At 40.0% G+C, this 16,559-nt stretch overlaps 1 protein-coding gene across 6 annotated transcripts in view; it reads right to left on the bottom strand.

Annotated features, from left to right (window-relative positions):
* Positions 1-16,559, bottom strand: part of WDFY4 (WDFY family member 4) — a 130,976-nt gene that overhangs the window by 16,576 nt on the left and 97,841 nt on the right. For 5 of the 6 annotated variants that reach the window (XM_068197565.1, XM_068197569.1, XM_068197566.1 and 2 more), the window contains 6 exons: positions 12,548-12,590; positions 11,661-11,780; positions 11,077-11,194; positions 10,294-10,403; positions 5,036-5,189; positions 3,346-3,437 (listed from right to left, as the gene is read on the bottom strand). In XM_068197565.1, the coding sequence (XP_068053666.1) occupies positions 3,346-3,437; positions 5,036-5,189; positions 10,294-10,403; positions 11,077-11,194; positions 11,661-11,780; positions 12,548-12,590 (637 nt within the window). Of the gene's footprint in view, positions 1-3,345; positions 3,438-5,035; positions 5,190-10,293; positions 10,404-11,076; positions 11,195-11,660; positions 11,781-12,547; positions 12,591-16,195; positions 16,406-16,559 lie in introns of those variants that run through there. The other variant, XM_068197571.1, reaches the window with a different exon arrangement.

Genomic DNA, 16,559 nt, shown 5'->3' with positions numbered 1-16,559 from the left:
TCTTCACTTCAGGGTTAGACAAAGTCTTTCAGGCAGGTTAATTAAGATTTCTTGCACTCCCCTGTGTAATACCTAGCATCAACTATGGTTGAAGAGACACTATTGCACTGACTGTACATGAAATCTGATCAGGTCTGGCAAATTATTAAGAACACAAGTCTATAAACATGATCTTTCATTTGCTAAGCTGTTCCTATTTGAGATTTAAATTAATTTATCAACTGTGCCAATGTTATTAAATAATCCAGCCCAGTGGAAGCAGTTCTGTAAACAAATTGTAAAGAGCACCCAGTATCCACATTAAATGCACTCTGGGGGCTTTACTTCCATATAAATCCAGATTGCTCCTGCAGACTGAATGCTACCAGCATCTGGAGCACACAACTGGAGTGCAGCTTTTCTTTCATTTAATCCAAAACAAATCTAGTTCACACAATCTGAGATCATTCTACAGTGACACTAAACCCATGCTATGCAGCGATGACTGTAGTTGGATGTCCAAATTGCACCATTACTCTAAAGCACAAGGCAAAAGCAGATTTCTGCTCTGTATCCAAGTGCCTTTGGAGTGTTCACCATTACACAAGGAGTAAGGAGCTCAGTAGTTTAAACTCCAAACAACCACAATAGAATAGACAGGATGTCTCTCTGTGTTTTTCTTTAAAAAGCATCATTGTAAAATTGCAGCATCTTTCAGTCATACATGCCTTTTTTTCTGCAGCATAGCTGGTAGGGAAGTACAGTGTTGTCTTTCCCATATTTGCGGAACTGGAAAACAGAGATTGAGCACCTTGAAAAGACCACAAGACAGAGCAGCAAAAGAAACCAGACAGCCCCCCAAAACCTCCATGCCTTCCATGGAGCCACTGAGAAATATGAGGGAACTGTTGCATATTTGACCTCAATGTCCAAAACCAATTTGCAATAGTTAGAAGACAGGGCATTCACTGGACTCAATTCTTCATTTTAGCAAGCACTGTACTTCCAGCAGCACGTCTACAGTGCACACAAAACTTAGATGAGGATCTCCTTCCTCCTAGTAACTGTGGTTATGGGCACTGACATTCATCTTTCAGTGTGAACAGAGCTCTGAGCCTCTAAATCACTCTCTACACAGCTTCAGAGATGTCTGTCTCAGTAATACCTATTACTGTGTATGTACAGGAAATTAAACATTCTGAACATGGCTTCTAATCTCCATTTCAGTTCTTTGGCAATAAAACTCTGGTAGATAACTGCATTTTCAAAATGATTGAAGAAGAATTTTTAGTAGGTTATCCATAACAAGAGTTATCCATTTCAAAATAGGTAAAGCAGCAAGATAGAAATTTAACTTCCTTTAAATATATTTTAGCATTATTCTTCTGACACAGATTTAAAGTGTTCAGGTCATAAATTCAAACTAGAAACTAAAGAGAGCCTCTTAATATCTTAAAAGAAAAGATGAAATATCTCAATGTATAATCAACAGTCACTCTATATAAGCAACAGTCATAAAAAAAACCCAACCAACCAACCAAACAAAACCCAAAAAAAGGCAGGATTACTGCACATAAAAAAATAGGCAAGCACAGGCTCAGATCATATCCACGTTCACTCACTGAAGTAACCTGAGCATTTGTAAATGAAACCAGAGCTGAACTAGTTCTCTCTCATACTCAGTCATTCACAAGCCAAAGAGCGTGGCACCAGGAACTGTGGATGCCAGCCTGGTCAGAGAGAGAGAAACAACAATAGTTTCTCACAGTCCTTGAGAAGAACAGAAAAACAGTAGAAAAAACACCACCTGCAGGTTGTTTATGCTAACAAGTTATCACTGTTCCTACAACTCCGTAAAGTTCTCACAAGCCACTGTGAGAAACAAATGCTGTTTCTCTCTCTCTGACCAGGCTGGCATCCACAAGGAACCTTCCAGTACTTAAGGGGAGGCCTACAAGAAAGCCAGAGAGGAACAATTCACAAGGGAATGTAGTGACAGGAAAAAGGGGAATGGCTTTAAACAGAGAGGGTCGATTTACATTCGGTATCAGGAAGGGATTGCCTACTGTGAGGGTGCTTAGAATTTAGAACAGCCCAGAGAAAATTGGGGATGCCCCAATCCTGAAAATGGTCAAGGTCAGATTGCATGGGGCTTTGAGCAACCTCATCCAGGGAAAGGTGTCCTTGCCCGTGGCAGAGGGGCTGGAACTAGGAGATCTTTAAGGTCCCTTCCAACTCAAACCATTTTATGATTCTATGAAAGTAATGGGAACTTAATGGGAGCATTGTGGTTGCTGTTAATGGTTCAGAGAACAGTGAAGAAAAGTATTTACAAAATAAAAGTATGACTGGTTTTGTTGAAAAGAAGTAGTTAGGGTAGTAAGGGGGTCAGAGGATTTAAGCCAGCATTTGGAGAGGTCAACTGAGGAGAGGCTTATTTGGAGACAGCAAAATAGAAAAGATGGTTGTATCCACAGGTTTGGATATAATAACCCACAAAGTGATTATCGAGAGAGAAAGCTGAAATCCCAAGGACCTGCAGAGCAGAGGTGTGAAGAACCCATGAGGCAAAAACTGAAGCAACATGACAAACCAGGATAATGCAATGCCTTGAAAGTCATGGGCTGTTTGTTTAGCCCCACCAATGGTAACAAATTCATCACATCTGTACACAGCAACAGTCTGTGTGCTCTCACACATGCAGCTCACCCTAAGAAATCTGATGGGGTAATGCAGGAGCACTAGAGAGACTTGTACCACGATATCATGCTGCAAAGTCTGAGTTCAATGTAACAATCTTCATACAGAATTGCACTTGCATTCACTTTTATGTAGCAGATGACATCACATGGAAGACTTTCTGACTATTAATAGATAGCACTAATTGCAGTAAGTCTCAGGACCTTAGAGCTATTTGCTTTCAAATTGCCAAGGCGACTCCATTAAGGGCAGAGAATTACATTAGGTTTCCCCCATCCCAACCCCCAAAAATAAAAAAGAACCTTTAGTTCTGGCATGACTCAAGAGATGGAAATAAATAATTTAAACAAACACGGAGATTGTTAGCAACAACAAGGAACTGAATGCATATAAATTCTTGTGCATTATATTATGTTCTCTTACACTTGTGGGCTATGTTCATGACACAAACCTACATGTAATCCACATCTGGTCTGGAAAGTTTGCCATGACTGAAGGTGAATTTTTAGGCAGAGAAACAGACATGCAAAGTTCAGAGCCAATACAAACTTCACAAAGGCAGGATGCATTTGGATCCAACATTTTAATTTGTGACTCTGGCCTTCAGAGCTTCATTTTCAGTGGGACCCTGACAGCATTTTGTCATAAATCTTTATATTCACTGACCTGTCTGTGCAGAAAAATGAATTTATGGGGGTCCCCATCTGCCCAAGGAGGAAGCTGCACATCTCCCAGCACTGTTCCATCCTGCATGCAACCTGCAGAAATTACAAAGGGAGAATCCAAAACAAGAATCAAACACATTGAAAATAGGAACAACTTTACTAAAATACTGAAGTCAAAGGAAATTGAGGTGATTTTCCCACATGCAGTTTCAGGTTCATCAAATTTAGTGCTATAGAAGACGGAAGCAGCAGTGTTCTGGGATTTCTGATCCAGTGATAACCAGTGAGAAGATGTTCTAGTAATTGTCACTAACACAGTAAAAATATGCATGTCCTCAGCACAAACCATTTTAGTACAGAATGCAAATGCAGACAAGACAAATGTGTTTGCACAACTTTCTTTTTATACATAATCCTGCAGGCCCTACTGCCAAATATTCCTACCAAAGCAGCCACTGAGAGGGATTTTGTTCTCAAGTCCTTTGCAACTTGATCCTTTTCAGAAGGTGAGCATATGTTCTTAATTCAGAGCACAGTGTTGTGCAACTGGATGAATTCAAATCTAAATTGAGGTTCAGCTCTGGGACCACAAGTTTCCATACAATTTAGCAGCTAACAGATTCTGGTTCTTGGCTTTGCCTATTTTAAAATCTTCCTGTATATTTGCTCTCTACTGGCAAGATTCTGGTGCCCTTTGTGTCCCTGCACTCAATTCAGTCTCTGTAGCTTGATTTCAATCAGACTTTGTTTCTTCGCCTCCTCTCAGGAGGAAACTACCCTAATTCTTTTTTATGTTTCAACAACCTTCTAACAGATTTTTTTTCCTTATTCTTCTACATAAATATAGAACTATAAACATTACTATCTTTCAGCATGCCTCATTTCACTGATACCTTAAATACAATTATAGCTAGATTTCAATGGGTTAAGCTGCCTTTGCTGTCACAAATTTAGGATGATTCTTCAGGAATTTTTCCTCTGCCTTAATTGTTAACCAACCAGTGTCTATTAAAGAAAGAAGCTTTGCAATGCAAATGGTGTGAAAGTCCTGTAAGGTGAAGTGAGTCAGAACTGCCATGCCTATTTCTGAATAGTGTTTTTTCTGGATTCTCTCTGAGCCCTCATCATGGATGCAGAAAGGTCTAGAGACAGTGTACTTTCAGAGGACATTGTGATGCTCTTGAGGACAGGGAAAATATATGAAGTTCATGTGAGTTGTGCAGAACCTTTGAAGATGAGAGTGAGGAGATTTGGAAACTAATCACCTTGTGATCTCATGTAGATTAAAATAAAAAAAACCAAAATCACCTTTCACCAACACCCTTTAACAATTGCCACATCTCCAAAAGAATAATACATTTTCAATAGTTACACAAATATGATAATACAGGCCAAACTTTCAAAAGCAGTCAACTAGATTGGTTATATAAAACTCCACTTTTGTGTGACAAAACATGTAATTCTTTTGTCCAGAAATTAATAGGAACTACTTGCTTCTTTTCCTGGGCTGGAAACTTGGTTGTTCTGACATAATTCAGTTTCAGAAGCTTCTATTCTTGTAGTGTTATTTGAATAAAAATTGATCTCATGGTTAGAAAGGCTCATCCACATAGTCCAGAGACCAACTCTCAACGTGTGATCTGGATCTTTCCTTTTGGTAGGATGCTGGGAAGAACACTTACAGAACTTACCAAGTTCAAAGTGATTTGCATTGGTTAGGAACTCTGGCAAGTAAAAGAACTCAGGGGTGAGCTCCCTGACGTCACTCATGTTGTCTCTTGATGCTGATTCCCATGTGCTCTTGACACTGTGAAACATCCGGTCTGCAACGTCAAAACTCCCACCCTGTGAAATCGAGGCAGACAAAAAGGCTTCAGTGTGAGTGTTCTGTTGCATTAAAAGCATCTTAGCCAATTTTGCAATGCCCCTTATCATGATTGATAAGGGGATGTCTCAAGATCTGTCCCAGCTCCATACACTGTCATCTTGCTAGGAGCTGATTTGTAGATATGCATGTTGAGAGGCCATAAAGCTTGAGTCTTAGCACAGCCTGCAATAACAGAGGCAAGCAGGAGCCATCATGGGCAGCTTGAGAATATCCCCATACCCATTTTAAATGCTTCTGAAAGCAATTAATTTTGTCCCAGAGTGACTTGCAAGCAATGTACTACTTCAGTTGTGACACAAGCAGTTGTGAACAATCTCATGTACAATTCTCCCGTGAAAAAAATCCTTGGAGAAGGGGAGGTTACAACTGAAGTAACATTAATTAGATCCAGGAAAAAAAGAAAGTCCCAGTGTGCAGGAGTGTGCAGAGACTGGTCATTCTGTATGGGAATGAAGACAGCATAAAGAGGAGAGAAAAAAATAATTTCTGGGTCCTGAGCTGAACTGGTAAGCAATGAAGCAATGAGGAGAAAAACTACCTCACATCTTGAAAATATTTGAATAAGTTTAGATTAATGAGTGTCAAACACTAGACAAAAGTGGCCTTAGTATCCCAGGACATCATTCTAAACTAAGGCCTCAAGGGGAAATTAAAATAAAAGTCACTTTCTGAATGAAGGATATATGCCTTCTAATGAAACCATTTTTCCTAGAGAATTTCCTAATGGGATTTCAGATACTGCATGCATTTGTGAAAATCCAGGTTTACCTTTATATATGGAACCCTACATGATGGAAGAATTTAATGTAACATAAAATTTCTATAATAATGGAAATAACCAAATAAAAATAAGTTTTTGGAGATCACCTGAATGAGTTTGTCAGAAACACCAAACTATTTCAGAGCAAAGCTGACTTTTTCACTGTATTAAAGTGACAGAACTGAATTGTTTCTCAATACAGGTGCTGGCAGAAGTGCTCCCAGGCTAATATAGATATTTCTCATTGGGGTTAATTAATTTGGATTATATGTCATGGGACATAACTCTACAGCTTGCTGCCAGGGCTCAAGAGAGATTGCCAGAGATACAATGAGTACTTTTAAATAGTTCTGCAGTACAGCGAACATGTATGAATGATTGCTCATCCTCAACCATTCAATCCTCAAAGCTGCTTCCCTAGGCAAAAAGAATGAACCAGTGGGATTGTATAATGAAGACACTAAAACACAGATGAGGTGCAAGAGTCAATCTGTTTAAGATATGAGATGTGGTCAGGTTCTGTCTATGGCTGACTAAGGGAAAACAAAACCTTCATTCAGTTTATTCTCTGCCTGTAGACTGCATGTGCCAGATGAGGAGGATGTTACTGTACTTCTGCACAGTAACAATCAGCTGAAGTTTTGACTTGCAATCTCTTCTATAGGCAAACAACATTTAAGCACTCATGCTGTGAAGATGGGATCTCACTCCCACGGATCAGATGAACCCCAGCAGCAGTTCCCACATGGGTTTGTGATGCTGAGAACCACTGCCCTTTTGGCTCCCCCTGAATACCTGCACACTTAGGTTGCAACTCCTTTGGATCCGCTCTGCTCAGTCTGGCAACTGCAAGTCAAGAAGTAATTTTTGCCATATATTTTAGGGAGAAAATACCTTTGTGGGTAAGTTATCAGAAGACAGTAGTCAATAAACCCCAAGTGCTGAAGTTCCATTCCTTGCTTGTCTTTTGACATAGACTCACACCAAAACTCAACATATATTCCAGATGGAAAGATCCCAACTCTCTTTCCCCTAGGGTGAATTCTGGTCAGGCTTCTGGTCCAGCCTCATCTCTAAATGACAGCATAGTTCTGCTGTAGCTCCTTGTCCTTCTTCCTTACAACAGTGACAATCGTGAAGCCTTCCCACACCCATTCAAGGGACAGAGTGAAAAAGTGGCAAATCACATGAGCAAGCCTATCTGGAGTTAATCTGATGCACAAGGTCATCTTGCTCTTGATCATTATTAGGCAGGGACCCTTGGAGTCAAATTCAAATTGAAATTAAAACAGAGTAGAAGGAGGACTATAAATAAATCAACAGCTAACAAGTATCTCATTGAAGCATATTAAAGGGCTTTGTATATTTAATCTGCACACAGTGTGCTGTGTCTAGTAGTGATTGATGTTTTTTCATCTTTTTTTGCAGCTTTTATGAGAGCTGGTGGTAATCTCCTGAGAAACAATATGATTTGTAATAAAAAGATTACCTGTATTAAATAAAAATAATATATACATAGGAAATGCTGTTAGCGTGACAAATCTGGTTAAAGATATTACCACCACGAAAAAATGTGATTTTTTCCCTGGCTGTCTAATTCATTTTAGGGAAAAGTAATATCTTTAAAACTTAAGCCTGTATTATTTATAAAGGAAGCAATAACTGATTTTCCCATTTCCTATATTAATAAATTTATTTGCATATATTTATATCAGAATTAATGAGTTTTCTCTCTCTATGAATGCAAAAACTGCACTGAAAGGGAAAAAGAGAATCAAGAATTGCTTTATTCTTTTAGATTGCAAGACAACGAACTCTTATGACTTTTCTACAGCTAGACACAGTAAGTCTGTTTTCTTTGCTTTCAGTAGAAGCCTTATTGTCATCAAAAATACTGGAAAAATATGATTTTTAAAACTACAGTCCAGCAGGGTATATACAAAGCAAGTAGGCAAAATGGTCTCTAGAGAGAAGCCAGAACTTCACAAATTTGTAACACTAAGCACCCATCACCTTGGTGGTGCTCAAAACCCAAAGACCTCAGTGTTTCTAAGAGTTGATTATGAAGGTGCAAAGACTTACAACATGCCCAGAGATGCGAAAAAGTTGTTCCCTGCTGGCAGTGACTGCTCAAGGGTCAGTAACACTATGAAAAGTAAAGACCCTGCTCTCTATAAGTACTTTTGAGAGGGAAATGTCAGGAAAAGTCAACCTGATAGCTGAAATGCAAGAGTGGGATAAGAATAAAAGGGGATAAAAGAGCTGAGTTGATCAAAAGCAAATCTCAATATTGAGAGCAGGTCCTAGAATGCCTTTCCAATAAAAACACTAAACACGGAAACTTTACTGCTCTTTTGTGGTGCTGAGACCAATTCTTGAAAAGAATCCCAGGAGGTACCAACCAATACCTGCTTGATAAGCCAGGTTTTCCTCCATTCCAGTACAATATGCACAGCACATACAAACTTTTATCCAGAGTCAGATTTCAGTACACTTAAAAGAAAGTGAAATAAGGTTTCTCCAGTACATTACTGAAGGCAATGCTTCCTCACTTCAATGCTTCTGTGGTCAGGTGCAAATCAACCGTTTGACTTGAAAGACAAAATGTTATGCCAACATCAATTTTTCACAGAGAGTGCACCCAAGATGTTGCATGTCCTTGTCATGTACTCAGACTGTCCATTTGCAGATATAAATGTAGCTTTTTCACTTTTTAAGATGCTGAGAAACTTTCACAGCTCCCAAAGGCAGCAGCACCCTTCCAAGAGCTTAAGTGTGGGAGCTCTCTTTTTGCAACCTGACATTGATTTGATCATACAGTTCTCAGATCTGCCATTTGCTTGAAAGCATTTCACAGTTAGCAATTCCTAAGCTACCACAGGACCAGTCACCTGGGGAAAATGACAACACTGAGCTCAGCTGAGCATGCACCAACATAAAAGCAAAAGAATAATAACAGAAGGAGTTCAACAGTTTCTTTTAGTGGATCCATACCCAGAAGATTTTTTACGTGTTTCAGATCTCAGTAGCCTTTGAAGATATTTATGCTCACAAAACTGCTGGTTACCTGCTGCTCACACAAAGCAGTCACAAAGCATTCACTCAGACTGCAAACTCATTATGCATGAAAAGTGTGCCAGGGAGATCCAACAGCCTTTGTTGTTTACAACAAGAAATAACTGCTCCACAGTCATTCATGACTGCAGCTAACATATGGCTCACAGAGTGTGATGGCAACCATTGCCTCAGGTGGTTCACTAACCCATCAGCTACTGCTGGTAACAGCCGATATCATAGGGCTTATTACTTAATTAACACAGCACTTTATTTGTATTACTTCACTGAAAAAAACCCAAACCAGAACAGCAAAGCACTTGGAAAGCTGCAGGAGACATGCCTATCCCAAACTAAGCATACAGCAGTCTCTAAGTGTGAAATATTCTGGCCAAGTTATCTCCTTGTATTTCTCCACAAAGATAGGTACATTTCAGCAAGATACTCTTTAAAAAATACCTTGGAGGATTGGTCCTCCTGGTAGACCCCATTATAACACAACACATTAGAGAAAAGAGGGTAACAACTCTCTGCTATAGCCCAAGTGTATTTGTTTGAGCATTACCAACTGCCTGCTGAGAAGGGCAATCAGGAAATTTGGTGCTTCTATATGCTGGGCAGATAGGAAAGGTACACACAACATTCAATTTTCATTAATTCAATTCCATGGTGAAAGCCAGCTTGGCACTCTATAAAAAGTAACAAGTTCAGAACAAGATTACACAAAATATTCCTTCTGGAGCATTGGATGTAATCTCATCCCACTTCTTCAGGAAGCTGATCCTGTAATCCCTATCATTTCACACTTGCCAGAACCTATATGTCCTCACCTGGCCCAGGGATGTTCTTTATGCCACCACAGCAAGCTCCTGGTACTTGCCAGTAGCTACATGGCTGTACTTGGGCTTAGAAGACCTGCCATCTTCTAGAATATCATACCAAGTCTCATCTGCCCCAAAGCCAGAAGCTTATGGTCAGACAATAAAACATTATCTATTTGTTTACATGACTCAGCTCTCACAAAGCTAAATAATCCTTCTCCCTTGCATCAACCATGGTCCCCTTAAGCTGTTTTCACTGAATTCATGGCATAAATGTTGCCCCAAGTGAGCCCCAAGTCAGCCCCAAGTCCACGTAGAGAGTATATCAAATGTCAGAAGAACTAATTCCCCTTCATTACACAGCCACAGTAATGCACTACATGGTTCATAACAAGGAGTAGGAGGGAAGTTATCTTGCCTCCTTACCTGGAGAGAACAGAAGGTCTGGGTGAATGGCTCCATTCGGACCAGGTAAGATGCCACTATAATTGCTGATGAGTAGTGAGTACAGTAATGGCACTGGGCTGACAGATCTCCTGGAAATTGCACACAAATCAGATTCCAGTTAAAAAAACCCACCAATTCAAACCCATAGCATCCAGTTACCACAATACAATTGAACAGGGAACAGGTATTTTAAGCAGATGTGTTCAAAGACCTGTGAACTACAGCACACCTTGCACTGAATATGTACATTGAATGTGCACAGTTATTACTGAACTATGTTCATTTTTTGCCTTCCACATTTCATTTTCTGAAGAATAAGGCCTTTAACTTTCCAGACCATCCCCTTCTCCAGTAGTGCCAAAAAAAGGTCTTGATCTCTAGAGGTCAACAGCCTCAACATTCTGTTTCCTTTTCTTAAGGTAGCTGTTAGTTAACCTGCATGCAGCAGTCTTCCATATGTAGTTTAGCTAACAAATAAGACCAATATGTGCAGCTTTGCTAACAGCACAGTTTTTCCAGGGAACATAGCTTTTTGTCCTGTCCAAGGGAAGAGAACAGAATGCAGCAGTACAAGGCACATAAGGCAGACCTTGCATTTCTTTCAAAGAGACATTTCTTTTTGAATTATCACACAATTTGTATACAGCAGTGAGAGAGGCTCTCCTTGGCATGGTGTTTCCCTTAGCCACAGCTCTGCAAAGTTTTTGGGTGTTCTGAAGGGACTCAAGCCTCTGTTGTCTATTAGCCTCCTGAAACACTCACCCTCACTTTTTTCCACTTCATTGAAGCGCTGGATGAACTTGTGTTTCCTCTCCACAGTCTGTGCTCCCATGGGCTTTGACAGGTCTCGAAATGTATGAGGATCAGTGAGGTTTAGAGTCTGAAAAGAAACCCAGCAGAGATGCATATTTTAAGATCTTAGATGTCATAACTATTCCAGTGACACTGGGAGGTGGCAAGGCTGTGTTGGAAGTTTCACTCATACAAGAAGGTCACAGGTTTATACTCCTCTGGAACTTCACAAATAAAGGACCTGGCAGGTTGCAAATTGCTCTCAAGGTTTTTCTGTCCAAAACTCCTTCTCTGTGTTCACAGAAACCTCTCCATGCCCACATGCTGAGCTGATGCAGCATGTTCTTAACTAGGTCTGTATTAAACAGATGTTCATCCACAGAACATGATCCTCAGTATGCTGACTTGAAGATAAAATTAATCTTATGGAATCAAACCAACTAATTTAAATTTTAAACCCTTGGTCTAGACCCCTCTGCTTCAATGGCATCATTCACCAATCCTTTGTGCAGTTGTTACCACAGAAAGTACAGAATTCTGCAGCCAGCACTGACCTCAGAGTGGTAGTCAGCAAGGACCCATGGAAACACAGGATACTGCATGTAGTCATTGTAGCTGCGGCCAGCCAGAGTGTTCAGGTACATGAGGTAATCAAAGTTGCTGATCTCCCTCTTCTGCAGGGAAAGGAAACAAACATTAAAATCTCCAGATTCTGCCCCTAAAAAACCATGCAAAGGCACCCCCACAGGCCAGTGGTTCCCATGTCCACCAGTACAGGAATTATATAAATAGTGAAATCTATAATCCTTTGCCATTCAGATCAACACAATACCTCTTATACAACAATCCATTCCACAGAACTTGTCTTCATTCTGTGTCTTCTTCAGACAGGCCATTTGCATTTGTCTATAATCATGCAGTGATTTTATGCTGTATTTGCATAACAGAGCATTTTTTCTTGATTTAAAAGTGAGCCAAATGCATGCAGTCTGGGTATTGGAAAACCCTGGATAACTGCCTATACAGAAAAGGCTGCACAAAGTGCTATATATAAGCAAGAAGGCACCAAGATCACGGCTACAGGAAAGTAAACACGTCTCCCAGCTCAGCAAAACATCTGTGCATTGATTTAGCTGTATAGATGATCTGTGAACAGGCATTCAACTAGGTGGCTCTCTTTGGTCTCAATTTAAAAATGTGTATAAAATCACACTTAATCTGGCAGACAGTAGCACCATATGTTTCATAGCAGGAGGAGCAAAAACTCTGCAATAACCAGATGTAAATACTGTGTTCCTCTTGCCAACAGCCTCACCTCCAGCAGGGAGAGAACAGCTTAGGCCTTGAGGTGCGTATGGACACACACACACATATCTGTGTGCAGACATATCTGTGTGGTGAAATTCTTTGCTTAATTATGTGCAGCCAAGATTTAGCTTACCTGCCACTTTTGGAGCATTGTCTTTTCCCCTCCTGAGTGCTTCCTGTATGGAACAAACATTTGATTGAAACAGCCTACTTCAGAAAAATAAGAGAAAGTCAAAACATTAACATCTGTCCTCCCTGTGCCCCCTACTCCCATCACACAGAAATGAGAGAACACCAACACTAGAAGGCTGAGGTTTCATCATTGACCAAATAATTCCAAAATCAGACTGTTGTTGATTAGGTTAGTGCTGTTCTGAGTTAAGCCACGCTGCTCAGTCTGTACTCCCAGTCTCATGCCATTGTGGAGCAACAGAGTGCTAATCACAGGTACCATTAAGCCTGTTTACTTCTATCTGAAGCCTTATTCTCAAAAGCTCATGCTTTTTTGAAGCCTTCAGAAAACACTGACTTAAAAACCAAACTCTCTCAGTCTGCATATCAAAGACTTTTGTTGCACAAAGCGAGCATAGTTCTTTAAGAGTAGATTGTCATTTTAATACTTTTTAAAGTAATAAACATGTCTTTCCCACATTTTTGGTTCTCAAAATGCAACTTGGTATTAAAACTTTAAATTAAAAAAAGTCCCAGATCAACTAAAAGCAGGGGAATTCACTTGAAAATAAGAAAGAATCAAAGGTTCTGAGGAAACGAGTTTCATTTCAACTGCACTGAACCAGAACGTATGTCAGTATCTGAAGACCATGGACTTGCTCTTGTCAACACCTAGAGACAAAACTGAGACAAGTGACAACTGGATTATCATGGTTTAGCTCCAGCAGGTAAATGAGCCCAACGCAGTCCCTTACGCACTGTCCCTGCATAGGGATGAAGGAATCGCAGGAAGAAAGGTGAGAAAACTTGTGGGTTAAGATAGTTTAACAGATAAAGCATATGATGTGCATGCAAGCAAAACAAAACTAGGAATTCACTCACTATTTCCCATTGGCAGGCCAGTATTGAGCCATCTCCATGGCTCCATCACATGTAACCATGACTTATGAAAACAAACATCAGCACTTGGAATGTCCCTGCCTCTTACTCCCCCAGGTTTGTATGCCGAGTGTGACACAGTTTGCTGTGGAACACGCCTTTGGCCAGTGGGGATCAGCTGTCCTGGCTGTGATCCCTCCCAATGTTTTATGCACCCCAAGCCTCCCCATGGTCTTGATGGTACAGTTTGAGAGAGAGAAAAGGCCTTGACCCTGTGTAAGCACTGCTCAGCAATAACTAAAACATTCCTGAATTATCAACACTGCTTCCAGCACAAATCCAAACGCAATTGTCTTCTACAATGCGGGAAATTTACTCTAAACCAGCTAAAACCAGTACACAGACTGAAGAAATTTTTCATCTACCAAAGTAAACAGGCTTACTGACATGATACAGTACTGGTGGTAAGAGAGGCTCTTCCTCTTAAGAGTAAAACAAATCCTGAGGTGCCAGCTCAGAGTCAGGACATTTCACTTCATGAAGTGCAAGGAAATCAGTTCAGCATAGATTATAAAACTACTGCAGGAATAACTAGCTGCTATTTTTTACTCCTGTGCTCTGCATTGGATCACACTAGAAACCCACAAAGCAAGGCTTAAAGTAGCTTCAAAGATCTAAATAAAACACCAGAATGGTCTATGATCATTACCATTTTATTGAATTTGAAGTAGTAATGTCTTGTCAACCACCTCTCATGCTTATGAATAATTTTACTGCTTATTGAATCCTGGACAATTTAATAGTGTACATAAAGGAAAAACACTATGGTTTACATGCTATTTTATTCTTTGCTTAGAGAAAAGTGTGTATCTGAGAGAAGAGTTTTGAATGCATAAACATGAAAGCCAGGATGAGTTCTAGCACATGGTCTACAATTCCGAAGCTCTGCTTAGGTCTCCTGCTAAGCATATGAAACCTAATAATGATAAGGTATCCAGTACACACAAAGGTGTAGAAACCAGTACACACAAAAGTTCACGTCCAGTACAGAAAAATATGATCTTCACTCTTTGTCCAAAAGAAGAATAGAGTATACTATTTACACAGTGTAAATCAGAAGAAATTCTGTTGACTAGAGTAGTTGTGTCGCACCCCAGTTTGAGCAACACATGGCTCATCAGTGTGGGAACTCCAAAGTACAAATGTGAACACTTACCCTTTAAAATAAAGTCCTCTCACACTGTATGCACATTTCACAGAGCGCTGCCCCAGTGGCCTGTGTAAGGCCTCCAAGACACATTTGGAACTCAGGGAGGGTATATTAAAGGGATGTAATAGGATCAGGATTCCTGGCATTAATTGAAGTTTGGTTGGATTAGGCTGTTTGTTACAGAGTGATCAAGTTAGGATCATCCCTTTCCACAGGGGCATACTTGCTCACTAAAACCATCCAGGTTTATTTTGGATTTCTGGTTGAGTTAGAGAGCAGGGGAGAGCATTATAAAATGCTTCACATGGGACTAAACTGGGCCAGTCTTGTGTGGATGTTATGTAAATATACATATGTTGATTTGTGGGTGTCATGGCCTCCTAGTGAAACACTTGCTCTACTTGTCACAAGCCCTAAACAGCTAATAAGACCATACAAGGGTCAAAATAATTCTCTCTGCTGACTTTGGGAGCCACTACATAACTCAAAAGAGGTTGACAAGTTCACCATGTCATGAAAATAAGCAAGGCTAAATGTAGTCTCTCCCCTGTAAAAGCCATCCATCTGGGTCTCAAAGGATGCTCCCTCTAATTCCCCAGAGATCTGAAATCCTCCATTCTCCTCTGTTGACTCAAAACAAGGGTCTCAAAACAAGAATTGCATTACAGGCAGCTAAAGCCTATTCCTACCTTCTCCTTGATAATCAATTAGCATTTTTGCAGCCAACACCTCTCTAGACAGCACAGCAAAAGCTCAGTGTAGATGAAGGTCAGCTACCCAACTGCAGTAAGTGAATTTAAAATAAATAAATAATCAAAGGCCAGCTTGTAAAAGAAACTGAAGTGCTTTATAAATATAAATAGCTACAGTTCTAGAGGGAGTGAAATTACATGAACTCAAGAGAAATACCTACAGATCTATCTACATCTTAATTTATAAGGTATTTGTAGGACACCAACCATAGCAGAATGTAAACATGATGCGTACTAATGATGATCCACCTTTGGCTACTCTACGTGATTTATTAATCCCTCTTCCATTAACATCAGACTATGATCTCACCCTTGTGATAGCCAGTGTGCCATTTGCTAGAGATGGGTGGACCTCAACCCATTTGGAGATTCATTGTAGATGAGATAATCTCAAAGGATAAGATTTTGCCCTCACTAAAATTAACGTGAAAATTCCAATAAATTTAATTGATTCTTAGATTTCTGCTTTAACTTTCTTTTTATTTTCCTTCCATCCTCCAGAGTTCAGTCTAAAAATCTGTGCCAAGGCTCTCATAAACAACTTCTCTCTAAAAATCTTTGCAATTACCAAAGAAATACCAGTTTCCCTTGTGAAATAATCTATCTCTCTCAAACTTAGAAGAGTGTTAGGTTAGATTACTTTATTCTAAAGGTACGGTGTCTTCCTTGTTTGACTGTACCAGTCCACCTTCCAGTTATGCTTAATCTGTACTGAAGAATTGGGATGTAATTCAAAATAAAAACACCATATTCAAGCAGGGTTCCTTGAAGCGGGGTTTCTTGAAAGGGCTAGGGCAGGGGAGAAAGGAATCTCCCTCATTTATGGAACACTGCTTGCACCATGTGCATTCACAGTGCTTAAGCCAAAGGGATAACATTTCCACTGTGGAGATGCTGCACTCAGGCATACTTCAGGTCATGAAACACATCAAGTAAATCCAGGTAATTTGTTTAGGTGAGCAGAATGCAATCTCCAGCCCTGGAATCAGATAAGTACATTAACATCATCAGCTTCTTTATGCCAATATCATCTTGGTCCTATTATCAGCAAGAGAGGCCTTAATGTTGTATCTCCTGTGAATAATACCTAAACAAACCATTCAGCTTATTCTCTTCCATGGTAGGGTTTCTTT

Source organism: Anomalospiza imberbis, chromosome 8 (assembly GCF_031753505.1).
Source record: "Anomalospiza imberbis isolate Cuckoo-Finch-1a 21T00152 chromosome 8, ASM3175350v1, whole genome shotgun sequence".
NCBI lineage: Eukaryota > Metazoa > Chordata > Aves > Passeriformes > Viduidae > Anomalospiza > Anomalospiza imberbis.
Note: the sequence above shows the minus strand (reverse complement) of the source record. Positions and strands in the feature narration are given on the sequence as shown.